Source organism: Zalophus californianus, chromosome 4, assembly GCF_009762305.2.
Source record: "Zalophus californianus isolate mZalCal1 chromosome 4, mZalCal1.pri.v2, whole genome shotgun sequence".
In the NCBI taxonomy this organism is placed as follows: Eukaryota; Metazoa; Chordata; class Mammalia; order Carnivora; family Otariidae; genus Zalophus; species Zalophus californianus.
The window spans coordinates 181,718,342-181,735,592 of NC_045598.1; the positions used below are offsets into that span (position 1 = coordinate 181,718,342).

A 17,251-nucleotide genomic window follows, 5' to 3' on the forward strand; every position below is an offset into this window, starting at 1 on the left:
GCTGCACTGCCTGTACCATCACGGTGCCTGGCATACAGTCAGTATCAGGAAGGGCCGGTCAGCGGCGGTGCCTTTCTCTTTCCAGGGATGTCCTTAAAAAGAAAACTGGACAGTATGTGACACATTACCTTGAACGGCAGCTCTGCAGAAATTTAGTCATGTTTTTCTGACCAGAATTTGGGATACACTGAGCCTCGGGGATGCCAAGGTCAGGTCATTACACAGAGAGATATTTTTGGAGACCACTTAGCTAATTTATAGACAGTGTGACAGATGGCGAAATGGGACTCTAGCCTTGGTCTCAGCCAGGTCTTCTTACAATAGCTACCACCTGCCCCCCGCTTTTCAAGGTGAGGAGCAAACCAGCGCTCCTCTGACCTTGCTGTGCATACACAGCACCTGGGCATCTTGCTCCAGTAGCTTCTGACGGGTAGGTCTGGGATGGGCCCCAGGAGCCCTGTGGCTATAAAGCTGCAGGTGATGTTGAGTGGGAGGGTCAGCCATTTCCAGGGGCAGGTGTTAGGACAGCTAAGCAGGGCTGCATTGACTCAGCTGTAAATGTTGTATGGGGAGAAGGTAAAAGCAAGAGGCAGTGCTTTTTTTTTAAAGAAGAATTTCTTGTGAATTCAATACTGTCTGTGCAGGGGAGGGGGTGGGGAGTGCTTCATCCACTGTCATCTCAGATCTAGGGAGGACTTTGAGACCACCTAGAGACTATATGTGTCCCCTGACATAGGATGGAAGCGGCACTGGGGAGGGGCTGGGCAAGGGGGGGGTGCATTAGCAAAGTACCTGCGCCCCAACAACAGTGAGTGGTCCAGTGTGCTTGATTTCCAGGGGGCGGGCGATGTGGGGACAGGGAGGTAGGAATGTCCCACTAGAAATGCTGATGGGCCTTCTGCTTGCTGGAAAGACTCTCTGGCAACAAAGAGTCTGGAGGTGGCTCTGGGTGGGGACAGCCAAGGGGACAGCCCAGGGGAGGCAGGAAACTGGGAAGGCCCGGGAGAGGAGGCGGCAGAGCCAAGCACCTGCCCCAGCCAGGGACACAGAAACAGAAACATCAGGACCAGGAACATGGAGCTCCTGGGGGGTGGGGTGAAGTGGGCAGCAAAGGAGATGACAACACAGCTGCTACGGGTGCCCCGGGCCCCGGTTCTGTCCAATGAACCGCCATGCCACCGCTCCGGGCTCCAATTCAGTGTCAGATCAGGACCTCGCAGGTCTTATAGGCAGGCGGGGTATAAACCTCAGCTTCACCCCACACTAGCTGAGTAAAATAAAACACTCACTCCACCACCCGCCAGGCCCAGACTGAGGATGAAATGAGCCCATTGCGTGATGCCCGGCACAGCGCCTGGAACACAGCAGCTGCTCAAGCAGTCCCTTGCTGATTCCAGGAAAAAAAAAAAAAAAAAAAAAAAAGCTTTGTGCTTTAAAATGGTGCTTCTCAGACATGAAAAAGTTCAGAATCACCAGGGGTAGTGATTAAAAATGCAAACTCCCTGCCCGCACCAACGGAAATTCTAATTCAGTAAGACTGCACGGGGCTCAGGAAGCCACCTCCTAACCATCCTTCCAGGTGGCTCTGATTCAGGTAAGCCACAAAGCACACTTTTCCAAGAAAAGATGCTCACGAAGTATATCGGAAGAGGAGGAGGAACAGATGGGTCATTTCTACCCTAAAGGAGTGCCACGCCATCTCCAATCAGGACCCTCGGCATTCTGGAAACATTTTAGGCATGGAGCAGAAACCTTTGGCAAACACCGATGGCCAGCTGAGCAATCTGAAGGTAAAAGAGGCGTGTACATCGGTGCGTACATCGGTGCATCACACAGCCAAGCTATCAGCCTGACAGCAGTGCCGCAGGGAAGAAAGCCAGCAGGCTCGCAGAACAGGAGGGAGGCCATGACCGTGCCCCAGACGGATTCTGGGAGCTAAGGGAGCCCAGCACGGCCACCTCCCCTGCCTCAAGACAGCAGGTGGAGGACTGCCAGGTGCTATGCAGCAGAATACCTGGGGCTGCATGTAATGTCTCTCAAAACAGGGTCCTCCTGCAGGTTCAGATCAGACCAAGAACTTCGTTCTGTTGACCTTGTTTATCTACAGCAAAGTAATACTGATCTGACCCAACAGGCAGCCTGGGTGTCCCTAGCCCTCACCTCTCAGCACATCTGCCGTGTGGCCTCCTCTCCCCACTGACATCTTGCAGTGTAACACATACCAAGCACTAGAGAAATAGTTCCTGCATAAATAAAAGGATGAGTGGACAAATTAGTGAATAAATGGATGCACAAACTTACCTTCCAGTCTCCAAATGCCTGGTGCTCCGCCCGGTCTGCACAATGCCGTCAGAGTACTATTGCCATAATACAAATCATACCAAGGTCTCCTCCTCCCCCAAAGCCAAAAGGGGCGCCTGCCGAATCATGTGCAAACTAGCAAGGTATCCCAGGACCTCCATGAGCTGGTTCATGCCTATCCTTCTAACATTCATCTCTTTTGTATTCTGAAAACACCATGGTTTCTCATATGGCCCTCAAGATCCTCCTTCATCCAAAAACTCCAGCTCACCCTCCAAACTTCAGTTGAATGATCACCTCCTCCAGGAAGCATTCCCTGACTGCCACAGGCTGGGTTAAATAGCTTTCAGTCAGTCAGCAGTTGCTTATTAATTCAGTAGAGGGTTATTAAATACCTACTCTGTGTCAGCAAACCCTTCTCCGAGTTTCTGTAACATTCTGTATGGATCGCCATCCATCTCTATTCTCTCATGCCTAACCTAGGGCCTGGAACCCAGTACAAATGAAATGACTGTGGAGTCATGAACTAAGTTGATCCCATAACTCCCAGGGGACACATCCCCCCCCCCCCAACGGTTAACAAACATCGTCAGACGCTGTCAAGGACCACAGTGGGACGGAAAATACCCGCTTCCTTCCAGAACAGAACAAAGCTTTTGCCACATACGGCCCGGGCAGCAGATTCACCACCTCCATTTTCAGAGGCTGAGGTTCCTGCCCGTCTCCTCCAAGAAGCAGGGCTTCCTCAGCGTCTGCGTGTCACGCCGTCTGCACGAGCACGTGACTGGGGAATCCCATCTGTTCTCGCATGCACGCCCACCCATGACAAATGAATTCGTCTGCAGTGTTTGCCAGGAGCTGCTGCTTCAGGAGCAAAGGAGACTGGCGATGAATTATTCATGCTGCGGAGATGCTCGCCCCAGCCTCCCAGAGCGGGTGCAGCCTGGAGCAGCACCCCTACGAACTACTGGGCTCGGGTCCCATTACACAAAATAATAATAATTAATAATAACAGCAGCATCGACCTCATCTGGAGCTCCTACAGCATGCCCTGTTGGGAGCTTAACCTAAATATTAATTTTTACAGCAGCCCTGCGGGGGATGAGATCGCATCATCCCTATTTACAGATAAGGAATCCGCACTGCAGAGGGATAAAGCCACCAGCCCCAGGTCCCACAGGTTTCCCTGGTCTCAGAGGGGGGGATGCGTCCCCGGGAGAGGAGAGGGAGGAGCATCAGGGAAAGAGCCAAGAAGCTTCAGGAAAGCCCAGGGAGGGATCCCCTCTAGCAGAGCCAGGGAAAGCCTGCCCTCCCAGCCCCCTCTGGATTTCACATTCAGAACAGTGACACAGGCAGGCGGACGACTTGAGCTCTCCCCAGCCCCAGCCCCGTCTTCCAGCAGCTTCTTTACCCGAGAAGCCCTGTCACATTTGATGTGGCTGCATCAATGATCTGGGAGAACAGTTAGATAGGGTGGCTGAGGGAGGACAGAGAGGGAGGGTGATCTGTAGGAGCTCAACCCCTTGACACCACTGTGAATAGACCCCACAGACCAACCACGGCAAAGGAGAAGAGACAAGTAGCATGATCCTGATAGGAGAGGAATATAAATGAAAGGGCAAGAAGCAAAAACAAAACAAAACAGAACAAACAAACAAAAACATCAAGGGGAGGAGACAGACATTTTGCTTGCTATGAATTTATGACCCTCCCACTTTCACAAAGGATTTGGAGTCACTTAGAAGATTCCATACACTATGGCAAAACAGAAGTAGGCAAAGAAAGAAAGAGAGAAAGGCCACATCATGAACAATGAGCAGTGTGTCTGGCAGGAACAGGGACGGAGAGCAGACCCAGCTAGGGCTCCAAGCCCCCAACCATGACCCGGGAGAGGCTGCAGTCAGTTCTGCCAGAGACACGTGTCACCTCACCAGTGTCAATGAGCTCAAAGGCCCCCCAAGCTAGACCAGGTGCAGAAAACCCTGGGTGGACTCTCGGCATCCCCCCGAGCCACACACAGCAGGGACCCCAATTCCAGGCTGAGTCCACCTTGTCCTTCCTTTCCAAACCCCCCACGGCCTGAGTTTCTTGCCAACCTGAGTATAGTGGGCCCCACAGCCTCCACCCCAGCCCAGCCCAGTGCGGTGAGCATGAGATCTGCCACCAGAGAGGAGCATCACGGACACCTCCAAATGGTGAGCCCTGGCAAGGGCATCTTCTACGTGGCCCTAGAATGCTGGACCCTGTGGTTTAACCCTGTGTCTCTCCAACGAGTCTGAGAGTTCCCTAGAGCTTCTCAAGAGCAAGGCTGGGCTCCACACCTCCAGGCTCTGGTGCTTACCAAGGTCGGGGCAGTCCTGCTGGCCACCAAAGAGGAGTCACTGAAATTCTGCACTCTCCATGAGGCACAAGCTGGTTCTTGGGGAGCAGAAAGTACCTTAGTTCTAATCATGGTCAATGGCCCTTCGAGGGGCTATGGTACATGCATAGCGTATCTACGGTACTAAAATTCCAGATGATCAAGGGAGGAAAGTCTATAGGCTCTTTAAGGGGGCACTAATGAACAAGAGGTTGAGAAACACAGATCCATGCTGTTTGCACACCTGACAGTCCAGTTGCTAGAGGTCTCCCAGCCACGCCTCTCATTTCTCAGAAGAGGACCAGAGCCCAGGGAGGTCGAGTGACCCATCCAAGATCACAGTGGCAGAGCCGACAAAGGACTCGGGCCTGGGACTGCTGGCTCGACCTTGAGACGCCTCCCGTCCCCGAGAATGAGATTTCTTGAGGCGCTCAGTTTGCTTTTGTTTTGATGTTTCTAAATAAGAAAGGATTTTCCCTTTAAAAAAAAAAAAATCTATAAAGACTTATTGCTAAGATGGCTTCTCCCAATACTCTTGCCTTCTCTTTAAAAATTCCAAACCGGATCGTTCATGAGAATTCTAAAATTGGCCTTCTCCTTGCAATTCCAAAGTTACCAGTGTTTCGTGATTCCCAAATTCATTCAAGAGAGGTGTTCACGGAACAGCTCCTCAGCTTGAGGCCTCAGGCTGCAGAGCAGAGGAAGACTGGGAACCTGGCCCCCAGGGCTTCCCAGTCCAGTGGGGCGGTGTTGTCTGGGGCTGGGCCCAGTGGAGAAACTGCAAGGCACAAAAAGGAAGACTTGGCATAAGGAGTCGCCTCCGAAGGGAAACTTCCCTGTTGCGTGAGACAGAGAAGAGAATCGTCCATGAGGGCCTCACAAGGATGTGCAAGGGTGTGAGTGTGCAAGAGTGTGGGGGCCCGAGAAGCTGACAGTCCTCCAGTGGGAAACCACCAGTGTCCGGCCCGCCCTCCTTTTGCCCAGAGAAGAAATCCCTGTTTAATGTAGTGGGCTATGTGAGTCCAGGTACAGCACACTGAAACAGAAATCGGAGGAAATCTGTAAACAGGGACTGTCTACAAAAGTGGGGCAGGGCTGAGGGAAATCTGCAAGGGAAGGTAAAGTCCCCTGGGATTGGCCCCAGCAAAGAACAGTCACCACCTCTGGGCCCAAGCGGCAAGAGGAAGAAACCAGGGAGGCTTGAACAGTGCACAAGCCCTTCCCCACGGAGCCGTCCTGCCTCATCCTGGGGGGCGGAGGGGGATGGACTTCCTGCAGGTGGCCAGGTTCACAGATAGGCACCTTGACCTTTAGGAATTTTTGTGAACACAGTGTGAGCTCCTCTGGCAGCTGGTGGTTTGGAATCAGAAAGCCGATGCTGGGTTTTCTCGGAGCAAGAACATTATTACCCACATTGAGTGTCCCACAGGAAAATGAGGAGGAAACAATTACTTTGATGCCCAAGGACAAGACACATATAAGCTCAAATCATCAGCGTTCTGGACAGAGCCCGCGCTAACTTGCATCTGGCGGGAAGAGATCCGGCATCTGGGTAGGGTTAATGAGGCACCCGTCGGGGAGGCAAGGCCGGGAGCACAAAGGAAGCAGGCATGGGAGTCAGTTCTGGGTCCCAGCCTCGTTCTGCTCCTAACTGGCTGTGAGTTTAGGGTAAGTCATTTATCCCCCACTCTGAGTGTGAGCTTCCTCATCTGCTAAATTAAAAATGAAGATACCTGTGGGCAGGGGGCAGGTGAGCAAAGTGGCCCCTCCATGGTGGAGGGGGGGGGGCTTGGCAGTCAGACCTTGGTTAGAGTCCCAATTCAACCTTTCAAAGCCATGCAGCGTAAGGTGAGCCAGGGTTTTAAGCCTCAGTGTTCCCACCTGCAAAATGGGTGTCACAGCGCCTACAGCAGAGCATCTCTGTGAGGGTCAAGAGAGATACGGACTGACATCTACACAGCAGGAACATGAGAAGGGCAGTCAGCATTACTGAGAGGCGTTCAGTCTAGAAAGGTCTGCAAGATGTCCCCTTGTCAAAATCGGAGTGCTCTGGGGTCTCAGGCACATTGGCAGTCCTTTGAGAGAGGCGATTCTTGCCCCTCATGAGCTCCGGGCTGGACAGCACGGCTCACCCAAGCCTCAGCACGGCATCTGTCGTGTCCACGTTCAGCGGTACAAACATCCTTGAAAATGAATTAACTGGTCACAGCCATCCTTGAAGACAGAGCCACCTGAGTAAAACTTAATGAGTGTTGTAGTTTTCATCTGAATATTGCCTTTAAGAGCATGATCTCCCTCTGGATTGCCACTGCGATTTCACTGATACCAAAAGCCACAGGGGAAGGAAGCATCTTGAGTGCTTGGCTCCTGGGACCAGACAGAAGGCTCTTCTCAAAGCACAGCGCCCAGTGCCCCCTTTATCCACGGGGGAGGCATTCCAAGACCCCCGGGGGGGTGCCTGAGCCTGCAGAGAGCACCAAACCCTGTATACACTGTGATTTTTCCTCTACGTACATATCTATGAGAAAGCTTAAGAGACAATCATCAAAATAAAACAGAACAATTACACAATATACCATAATAAAAATTATGTGAACGTGCTCTCTCTCTCTCTCTCAAAACACCTTCTGGCAACGACGTGAGAGGATAAAATGCCTGCGTGATGAGATGCAGTGAGAGGGATGACATGGGCATGTGACACAGCAAGAGGCTACTGCAGACCTTCGTTTGGACACTAGAGCAAGATGAGGATCGTCTGCTTTCAGATGGTGACAGTGGGGAAACGGAAACTGAAGCCGTGGAAACCAAACCTGCAGGTGAGGGGGTGCTAGGGAGGAGAGATGGCCATGCCCAGCCCTCTTCCGCCACTCGAGCTGCCTGTGCCTGAAGAGAGCCCTCTCGGCGGCGAAGAAAGAGAAGAGCTACTTTCTAAGTGACCAGTATGTCCAGGGAACCATTCTGGGTATGGTACCAGCCTGATTTCTAATCCTCCATGAGGGTCCATGTTATCAGCCCATTTCACAGATGAAAACACTGAGGCTCAAAAACCCGTAAGGCAACCCAGGAGCACATGAGCAACAGCTACTGATGAGGACTGCATCTGAGCTCAGTAATGTCTGACTGGAAGACCTGCGCTCTTGCAAACATACCATTCTCTCTTCAAAGGAAAAACAACAACAACAACAAAAAGACAGAGCGGCTATGTTGGAATACGTGGGCACCCACCAAGGGGATGAATATTTGGCTGGGCAAATTCTGATGTGTCTAAGAAAACATCATCTCGTCAGTGCACGGGGTGGTCTGTCAGCCCCCGGGGCTGTCACAGCCAGGAGACCAACCTGGTGACATCGGCATCTGTCCCTTTCCCTGGAGCCAGAAGCATTCCACGCCAGGACCTCACATCTCCTGGGCTGACACCGGAAGTGTGTGGGCTGTGTTCTTCACTCAAAAGGAGCCCGAGATTAACCAGATCCCAGGCAGCTCAAGGCAGGTCACTGTGGTCAGAAGAGACTCTGGGAGGGAAGAATTCTCTAGACAAGCACCAAGTGTTTATTTAACTGCTTTATGCCTCGATGAATAACTAGTTTGTACCAAACCACAGTGTACTCGAGATGTGTTGATTAATGATGCCACAGAAACATCATGTTTCTGAGCTTTTGACATGTCTCGAGGCTGCAAGGAGAGAGCCCACCTCCCCAAGGAGGCTCCGGGTGCTTGGAAGCACAGCGCAGAAGACCCCTGCGCTGGGCAAGAACTGGGCCTCACCTCCCTCTGGAACTCTGTAACCCAGGGCTAGCACATAGTAGGTGCTCAAAAAAAAGTACTGCTTGGGTTAACATGGGATACATTTAAACTTTAATCCAAACGGTAAATACGATATTCGAAAGGTAAACTAGAAGGTAAGACTAGCATGTTCCAAGGGGAAGTTTGGGCAGGAGGCAACAAAGGTGAATGATTCAAAGCTTTATATATAGTCAACGTGTGTCCTGAGATGTGTCTTGCTGGATTTTCTATGTTTTCTGACTAGCGGTTTGTACATGCGTGGATATAATATACAACACTGCGCTCACTGTAGCTGTAGACATGAATGACAACGGATCTTAAGATACTTGATAACAAATCAATGCATTCCTGTATTGGTGCAGAGAAGCCCCCCGTAAGATGGTAGCTTACTCTGGTGCAAGAAAAGCTCTAAAAATTGAAGTCCCGATAATGTGAGACTGTTGGCTAAGTAGTCTGGAGAAACTGATGTTGGGAACCGGAAAATGCTCTCCAGTAACCACCAACTACAAAAGGGCAGGTGAGCAAAAGGAACAGGAGAGACGCAGGTGACATATGTAAAAGTGTTTCAAGTCTGTAGGAAGAACAGGAGGACAATGTCAGCCCAGAGGAGCAGAAGGGATACCAGGATGACCGGAACCATGTTGCATAATCTTGTGCAGGAGGGTGAGGAACAAAATGGGGCGGCGCTTGGGGCAGATGGTGGACTGCAAAACAGATGAAAGACAGAAAGTGGTCCTTTTCACCTCAGTTGGTGATTCTGTCTTCCGCAAAAAGAATGTGTGTCAAGCTGGAAAATGAGGAACAAACCCGAGGAAGCAGGAACAGAATGGAACATAGAAAAGATCATAATCCCGTGCTGTGAGTCACTGGCCCAGACAGACCCCCCACACCTAGATCTGACTGCAGAATCTCCAGTGAAATTTGTCTTTTAAAACAGGGAATGAGGGAGATGTCTGGATCCTGACAAAGGGCAGATGCCAGCCCCATTTCCCAAAGGGGAGTCAGGATGGCTCAGGGTCACATCACCCTACGAGTGCCCATGTCCCATCCTCTGCCCTCTTCCAGCAGGACGGTCAGCTCCACAGTGCTGGGGTGCACCATTGGCTTTAAGAAAGAGGAAGGTCAATAACCTCTACTCAGAGCTGCTGCGTCCCTACCCAGCTGCTCCATCAGCTGACACCCCCAGGCAATGAACGCCCATCACGTCTGAAACAGGCTCCGGATTTCACCTCCAAACGGGGCTCTTCTCAGGGAATGGCACCACCGTTTAGCCCAGTTCCTCCAATCAGAGACCCACAGACATTCCAGACCCTTCCTTTTCCTTTATCACATCTACTTCCAGAATGAAACCAGAAAGCTCTGACTCCCCTTCACTTCTACACCCTAGTCCTACCCACCGTCACCTCCCACCTGCATCACTGAAATGGTCCCCTACCCAGCCCCCACCAAGTCTGTTCTCCACAGGACAGGCAAAGGGATCACAATGCCACAGCATACATTTGCATACAATTTACATACACTAAATATGAACTCTCTAGCCTGCAGGCCTGCCTCCCCAAACTGATCTCCTACTGCTCCGCTTCCTGCAGGACATCTCCCAGCTCCTCTGGCCCTAGCCTGCCTTCAGCTCCTGGAACACACCAGCTTTCCCACCTCAGGACTGTGGGACTCGGTTCCTTCTGAGAAGCAGGTTCTCTCCCACCAGCCACTATGCCCACTCACCGGCCCTGGGCACGACAGCTACATCCCAGGGCTGCCTCCTCCCACCTCCCTCCTTTTCACTCATTTCTGGTTCCAAATCTTCGTGCATAACTCTTTGTCCATTTACTTGTTCATCTGTCGGACTCTGCAGCTAGAATCTCAGCTGCCTGGGAGAGGAAGTGGTGGATCTTTACGCCAAGGTCTGAGGTAGATGGCGGAGGGACAGAGGGAAGGGAATTTCAAGTAGAAGGAGCAGCAGGAGCAAAAAGCACAGTCATGAAGCGGCACCTGCTGGGAAGGAGCAGGTCCCGGAGGAGGATGGGAGGGAGACGAGGCTGGCTCACTTGGTCAAAGCGGGAGCTCCTTCCCGGGACTCACATGCTCTAGCTACTACACTCTTAAGATGCCACTTCCTTGTCCAGGGGCAGAGAGAGGCCAGAATTCTTTGTTTGATACGGTCCAACACAAGGGAGTATTGCCATGGCCCCCCACCCCTGCTGCCTGTACAGAGCAGGAGAACGTAATATGCATGCCCTCTGGGGGACATAAAAGCTGCCAGGATGGGCCACCACTGCTGGGAAGGGCCAAAAGGAACCAGTTCTAGGAAAGGAGGATAAAGTTGCCCACTCGATATTCACTGGTGTTCCAGGACTTTCCCCCAGTTTCATTCAGTCAGGTCTGCTGTCCAGCCACCTGTCTCCCCTCTGGACCCCCCGAATGTGTAAGGCTTAGCTTCTTGCACCAAATGGCAATAATCACTACTGAACATCCATCAGGAAAGGCAAAGGGGGCAGTGGTCAAGAGTGTGGATTCAAGCCAGACTCTTGGCTTGGGCATTCCACAGCCATGAGACATGACCATGAGAGTTACCTAATCTCTCCACGGCACCACATCCTCATCTCTAACACAGTTCATTAATGACTCCTGCCTGCCAGGGCTGTGGTAAAGATCAAATGAGGGAATCCCTCCGAGGAAGGCTCATTTATCCCCATTTTGCTGCTGAGTAAATGAGTTCAGAGAGGTTAAGCAACACACCCAAGGTCACACAGCTACAAGTGGCAGAGCACATGTCCTGACCCTCTGAGCCACGCTGACCTGCTCAGGCTTCAGGTGGAGCCTCGCCCTGACCCACCCTGTCCATCCAACACTGAGACACAAGCAGCTCTGAAGGTCACTCGAGGACGTTGAAAAAGCATACTGTACTTCAGCTCAGTTAACTAGAACTACATCCTGAGCACGACCAAAACTAGGTCAAAAGAATTATTTCTGGGATTAAAAAAAAAGAAGAAGAAAAAAACCTGCAGGAATATCCTAAATGTGTCTCCCATCATTTGCAGCCAAACGATCTCAAATGGAGAGCTTGCTATTATTCTTTTCCTTTCTCACCATGTCAAATCCCTGTTCCAGGGAGCAGCTCACACCCACTGCCACCCCCGCCCCTGTCCTGCCCCCTCCTGCCCCAGCTAGCTGTCTCCAGGCACAGCGAGGTGGGAGGGGCAGGCTGAGCTGCTGATTCCCAGAGGTTCTACCCAGGCGGCACATTCAGAAGAGCAGACTTGCCCCCTGGCCCGGCACCCTTCCCCCTCTCCCCCAGGTTCCACTGAGCCCCAGCCTCTACCCCCTGCTGCAGGTTACAAGTACTTGACCACTCAGCCTCACCGTCTCCAAGGATTCGGACCCGGATCTCAAGCCACCCTGCTCTAGTATTTCATAATCCTCTCCCACACCCTTTATTTCACAGATGAGAAAACCAAGACCCAGAAAGTGAACTAGATTGTCCCAAGACCCAGGGCCCACATTAGTGAGGGACCAGAGGAAGAGCCCAAGGCTGCTGGTCATCTTTCTGTCCCACCAGCAGAAGGGGCCCTTGAGACACCATGGGGACATTAGTTTCCTCTTGCCTGTAACAAAAGACCTGCCTGTAACAAACACGGAGGCTGAAAGCCGATGTATTCTCTCACAGTTCTGGAGGCCAGAAGTTCAAGATCAAGGGGTCAACATGGCCTCATTCCCTCGGAAGGCTCTAGGGGAAATCCCTCCTTGCCTCCTCCAGCCTCTGATGGCAAGGGGTTCCTTGGCTTGGGGCTGCGTCCCCCTAATCTCCATGTCAATCCTCACATGGCCTTTCCCTCTTCTCTCCCTGTGTCTCTTCCCCAAGTGCTTCTTATAAGGACACCTGTCGTTGGGCTTGGAGCCCACCCAGGTAATCCTGGGTGATCTCATCCCAAGATCTTTAACTTAATTACATCTGCAAGGAGGCTTTTTCCAAATAAAGTCACATCCACGGTCTCTAGGAGTTAGCACAAATCTTTTGGGGCTCACCACTCAACCCACTACAATGAACTTGTACTTAGGGACTCCAGGCACCTTTGGAAATCAGGAATTGTGAGCCCGGGTGTGGGTAAAGACCCTCCGATCCAACTTACATCTGCCCACAAAGCAGAATAGCACGTGGTTCTGCAGCAAGGATCAGCCCCCACAGGATACAAGTGCACCTGCCCTACAGTCACAGAGAAACGGCTAACACAGAATGTCAGGATAACGAGATGGGCTCACCGCATGGGAGGCTTACAGCATCTCAGGCATTGTGCCAAAGGGTTACACACATTCTCCTTCATCCTACAACCACCCCATAAGGGAAGTAGTATGTAAACTCCATCACATGTTAGCTGGATGACTTCAAACACTCAAATTCTCTGCGCCCTAATTTCCTCATCTGAACAATGGTATAATAGTAAAAACTGCCTTGAGAGGCCCTTAGGAAGGTAAAGGGGAAAACATAGGTGAAATGCCCAGCACCAGGCACACAGACACACTCAAAAGATGCTCTCATCCCCGGATCTGTCATCATCACAATCATTACCCACTTCTTTATTCAGTGTCTATATAGCATTTTTTGAAAAATCAGTGCTCCGTCTCCTTTCTCTTCTTTTAAAGATTTTATTTATTTGAGAGACAGAGAGAGAGCACGCGCACATGCACCCACAAGGGGGGGGGAGTACGGGGGGGAGGGGATGGGGGAGGGGCAGAAGGAGAGGGAGAAGCAGACTCCCCGCTGAGCAGGGAGACCAGCACGGGGCTCGATTCCAGGACCCTGGGATCATGATCTGAGCCAAAGGCTGATGCTCAACTGACTGAGCCCCCTCACAGGAACCCTGCTCCATCTCCTTTCTTAACAACTGTGACTTCAAACCCTCCACAGAGTGCAAGCAGTACTTATGCACCCGGAGATGCACCGGGAAGTTTGCTGTGTACAGGAGCCCGTGGGGGCTCCATCTGTTGAGGCTTACCGTCCTTGGGCAGGATGAGCACGGACATTCTTCATGTTTGCCTGCACGGTCACATCCCGATGATCTAAGTTGGCAGGACTCCTGAAGTTCCATGAACTTGCATCCCAGCCTCGGCGACACTCAGCCCCACTGACTGCTCGCCTCGCTCTGACTCCTAGACAATGCCTGTTTTCATTTAGGATGTTTTGGTTCTCCCAGCTATCACAACGTGACAGACAAAGAGAAATGAAGTAGGAAATGAATTCTATGACTAAACAATGGCCGGGTGTCATGAAACACAAGCAGATGCAGCACGGAGAGCGACTGACGAGCAGAAGCCGGGAAGGACCATGTGCTGGTTGTGAGTCTGCACCAAGCTCTGGGCAGGAGCCCCGTGCAGTGGGATGGGGAAAGGCCCCAGTCTTTTGAGGCCTCAGCCCGGGGTTCAAATCCCAGCTCTGCCTGTCCCTGCTATGGAGTAAGGCCTAAAATTAAGGCTCAACATGATGTGTTGTCCTGACACCAGGTGAAATTGTGAGGACCCTGTACGGCCTGATGGCAAGTTCCCCTCCCTGTTCTGCTCCCATGAATAAGGTCCCCCACTTCTCAGAGGGACCAGGCACAGTCCCTGCTTATCCCTGAGTATGCGCAGGTCTCAGTTTGCTGCAACCCCAGAGTTCCTGGAACAAGCTCATCCCATCCTCCTGTGAAAACCAGGGGCACCCTGCCCTCTTGATACTACTAAATCCTGCCTCCCACTGACCCTCCTTGTTCATGATGCAGCCGCCACGGGGCCCTGCTTGGCGTGCAGTGTCCTCCTCCCCTGGGCTGTGAGCACGTGTGATAATAAACTACTGTCGATCTCATCTGCCCAGTGTGGGGCTGTGTGTTCAGCCATTCCCCTAACCCTAGGGCCAGACTTCTCCCTTCACCAGCAGGGTGATTAAAACTCCAACTGTGTAGGCTTCGCCAAACTCTCTGACTCATGCATGGCTCCCTCATCTTCCCAGGGAGGATGAAACTTTCCATGCAAGAACCAAAACTCAAATTCTAACTATGGGAGCTTCCTTGCACCCCCACCCAATAAAATAAGCAGAAAAATAAGGACATAAATTCCCACCGAGACTGGACTATTCATCCCCTCTTGCTCCCTAACTTTCACACATGAGCAATAACACTTGGATACTAGAGAAGGGATGGATGATTCCTTCTACCTCTAATATTACGTGTGTTGTGATCAGTTAGTGGATAGCGGGCCACAGATCAAAATTTGAAAGCTACCTACATAAGGAAGAAAGGCCTATGGCAGCAGGAGAGTGCTGTATACTGCGGGGAGAGTAAAGATAACTCATCCCAGGGGCAGAATCTACATGACTGATGGTCCCCAAACCCTGCTGCAGAAGGCTCTGCAAGCAGCGTATCATAACTGATTGGTAACGCCTATGATTGACTAGTGATGTCTGCTAGGGGAGAAGTAGTGGATCATGCAGCAGGTTGTGGGCTTAGGTGCCCTCCCTCCCTCCTTCAACAGGAGGAAGAGCACTGGCCTTGCACGCTGAGCCCTGGGCTTCTGATCAGTCTGCCTCTCAGGGCCTCAGTCTCTATCTGTAAATTAAAAGACTAAACGAGTGATCTCGGGTCCCACCCCCTCCTTCCTTGTTCTGGCTCCTTTAATCTAATTAATCACATCACAGTGAGAGGCCAGCATGAGGTCAGTGATCTCAGGAAGGGAGAGAAAGAAACCATTCTGATCATTCTTGGATAATTACACTATTTCCTGATTAACGCTTAAAACCCTACCAGGTCTGATTCCAAAGGAAGCCTCTGTAGCAAAGAAATTGCTGCAAACTGTAACTCTTGTCTGCAGCAACAATTCAAAATGTAAGGTCACACCCTCGTCCCAGCAAGACCTGGGAGGTGGGCGGCAAAGCCAAGGCAACCGAGGCCCTTGCTGGGCCCTGTGCACACTGCCTCTGGAATCGAACTGCCTGGGGAGGGGGCACCCGGAGCCCAGCCCAGGCAGGAGGAAAAGAGGGGGAAAACAGGACGCTCCCAGCCCCGCCCTTGCACTCCATCTGCTGAAACAACAAACAGATGAGCACTGGGGAGAAAAAGGCCCAGGCTGGTCTCTCTCTTCCCCAAAGAGGCCCAGATCTCTTTTCAATAAAATGGTCTTTAATCGCTCTAAAGGTTTTATAAGAAGTTCCCCATGGACCAATTCTAGGCAATGCTTCCTAGCCACGATCTATCTCTCAGTCATGCCCATGTCGTCCGTCCTCCTGTGCCTCCGCCTGGGGATGCTCCCTGGGCCTGCTCCCTCTCCCACAGTTTCTCCCCGAGTGCCTGCCTCCCTGTCTCCACGGTCCCTCTGCGGCCTGCTCTCTCCCTACATTACACCTGTCTCCATCTCTGCATCTCGGCCCTCATCAGGTCTATCCCCTCGCTGGTGCTCCCTCCTCCTGGCCTCCATCTGGGGCTCTGCCTCTCTCGCAGCAAGTGCCCCCCTCCCCCCTGCCTCCTCCCGGTGAGCCGCTCCCTCGTTCTGCTACCTATGCTCCCTCTTCATTCTTCAGAGAAGCACTTCCAACTTGGAATGCCTGCCACCGCAAGTCCAAAATTCCCTGGAAACATCCCCGCGAAAATACTCTTGCATAAGGCAACTTATTTACAAAACATTATCACAATAATTAACACAAACAATTAAAAATAGCAGCCTCTGGTCCCTGAAAACCAGCACCTAGAAACAAGTCAGCGTTCCCTTCTTGCCCAGGGCCTCAGAGAAAACACACACACACACACACACACCAGAGATTTCTGCAGTTCACTAAAAATGATTAACCCTTAAAATGCTACCGGGTTTGTGATTTCCTCTAATATACCTTAAAATGGAAAATATAGGCCAAGATACAGCATGTTAAATTATGTACGTAAATTTATGTTTTATAAAAACATGTAGCAGGCGCACCTGGGTGGCTCAGTTGGTTAAGCGTCTGCCTTTGGCTCAGGTCATGATCCCAGGGTCCTGGGATTGAGTCCCTCATTGGGCTCCTTGCTCAATGGGGAGCCTGCTTCTCCCTGGGTCTGTCGCTCCCCCTGCTTGTGTTCTCTCTCTCTCTGACAAATAAATAAATAAAATCTTTATAAAAACATGTAGCACATACCTTACCAGAAACATTCATTGAATGCATTCTATTTTTAATTTATTTTTTTTCTTTTTTTGAGAGAGAGAGCGAGAGCGCACAAACCAGGTGGGGAGGGCCAGAAGGAGAGAGAGAATCTTAAGCAGGCTCCATGCTGAGCACAGAGCCTAATGCAGGGCAGGGCGAGATCTCAGGAACCTGAGATCATGACTTGAGCCAAAATCAAGAGCTAGATGCTTAACCGACTGAGCCACCCAGGCACCCCACTTGAATGCATTTTAGAACACCTTTCCCATTGGCACAAAACTCTATTCATTCGGTTAAACAAGCAGAAATTAAGCACTCCTTGTGTTCTGGGGGCTGACATACAAATGGGAGACCAGCCCTCCCCTATAAAGGTACTTGAACACTGAGGGAGGAAACAGACCTCCAAATGGAACATTACTATATGATATGATAAAGCCCACAACAGAAGGGACACCTGAAGGAGGCCAGGAGGACCCAGACGGAGACTTCTGAGCTTATTTCTTGAACGGGATGGGTTAGCCATTTCATGCCATGAAATAGGGGGGTGACCTTGGCATTTGGAGTAACGCTTTACATTTTTCAAAACATTATTTAAAAGCAAAACCTCCGGGTCGCTCTGTTCTGATCCTTGCCAGCACAGCACCGGGCATGCTGCGGGCCCTACTTGCATG

The 17,251-nt window shown here is 51.4% G+C and overlaps 1 protein-coding gene across 3 annotated transcripts in view; it reads right to left on the reverse strand.

The window, feature by feature from the left end:
* KCNQ3 (potassium voltage-gated channel subfamily Q member 3) overlaps positions 1-17,251 on the reverse strand; it is a 294,635-nt gene that overhangs the window by 241,960 nt on the left and 35,424 nt on the right. Inside the window, exon 1 of one of the 3 annotated variants that reach the window (XM_027570185.2) lies at positions 13,435-13,498. The exons of the other annotated variants lie outside the window; for them this stretch is intronic. Within the exon in view, the coding sequence (XP_027425986.1) occupies positions 13,435-13,469 (35 nt within the window). The 5' untranslated portion in view covers positions 13,470-13,498. Of the gene's footprint in view, positions 1-13,434; positions 13,499-17,251 lie in introns of those variants that run through there. 3 annotated transcript variants of the gene reach the window in all.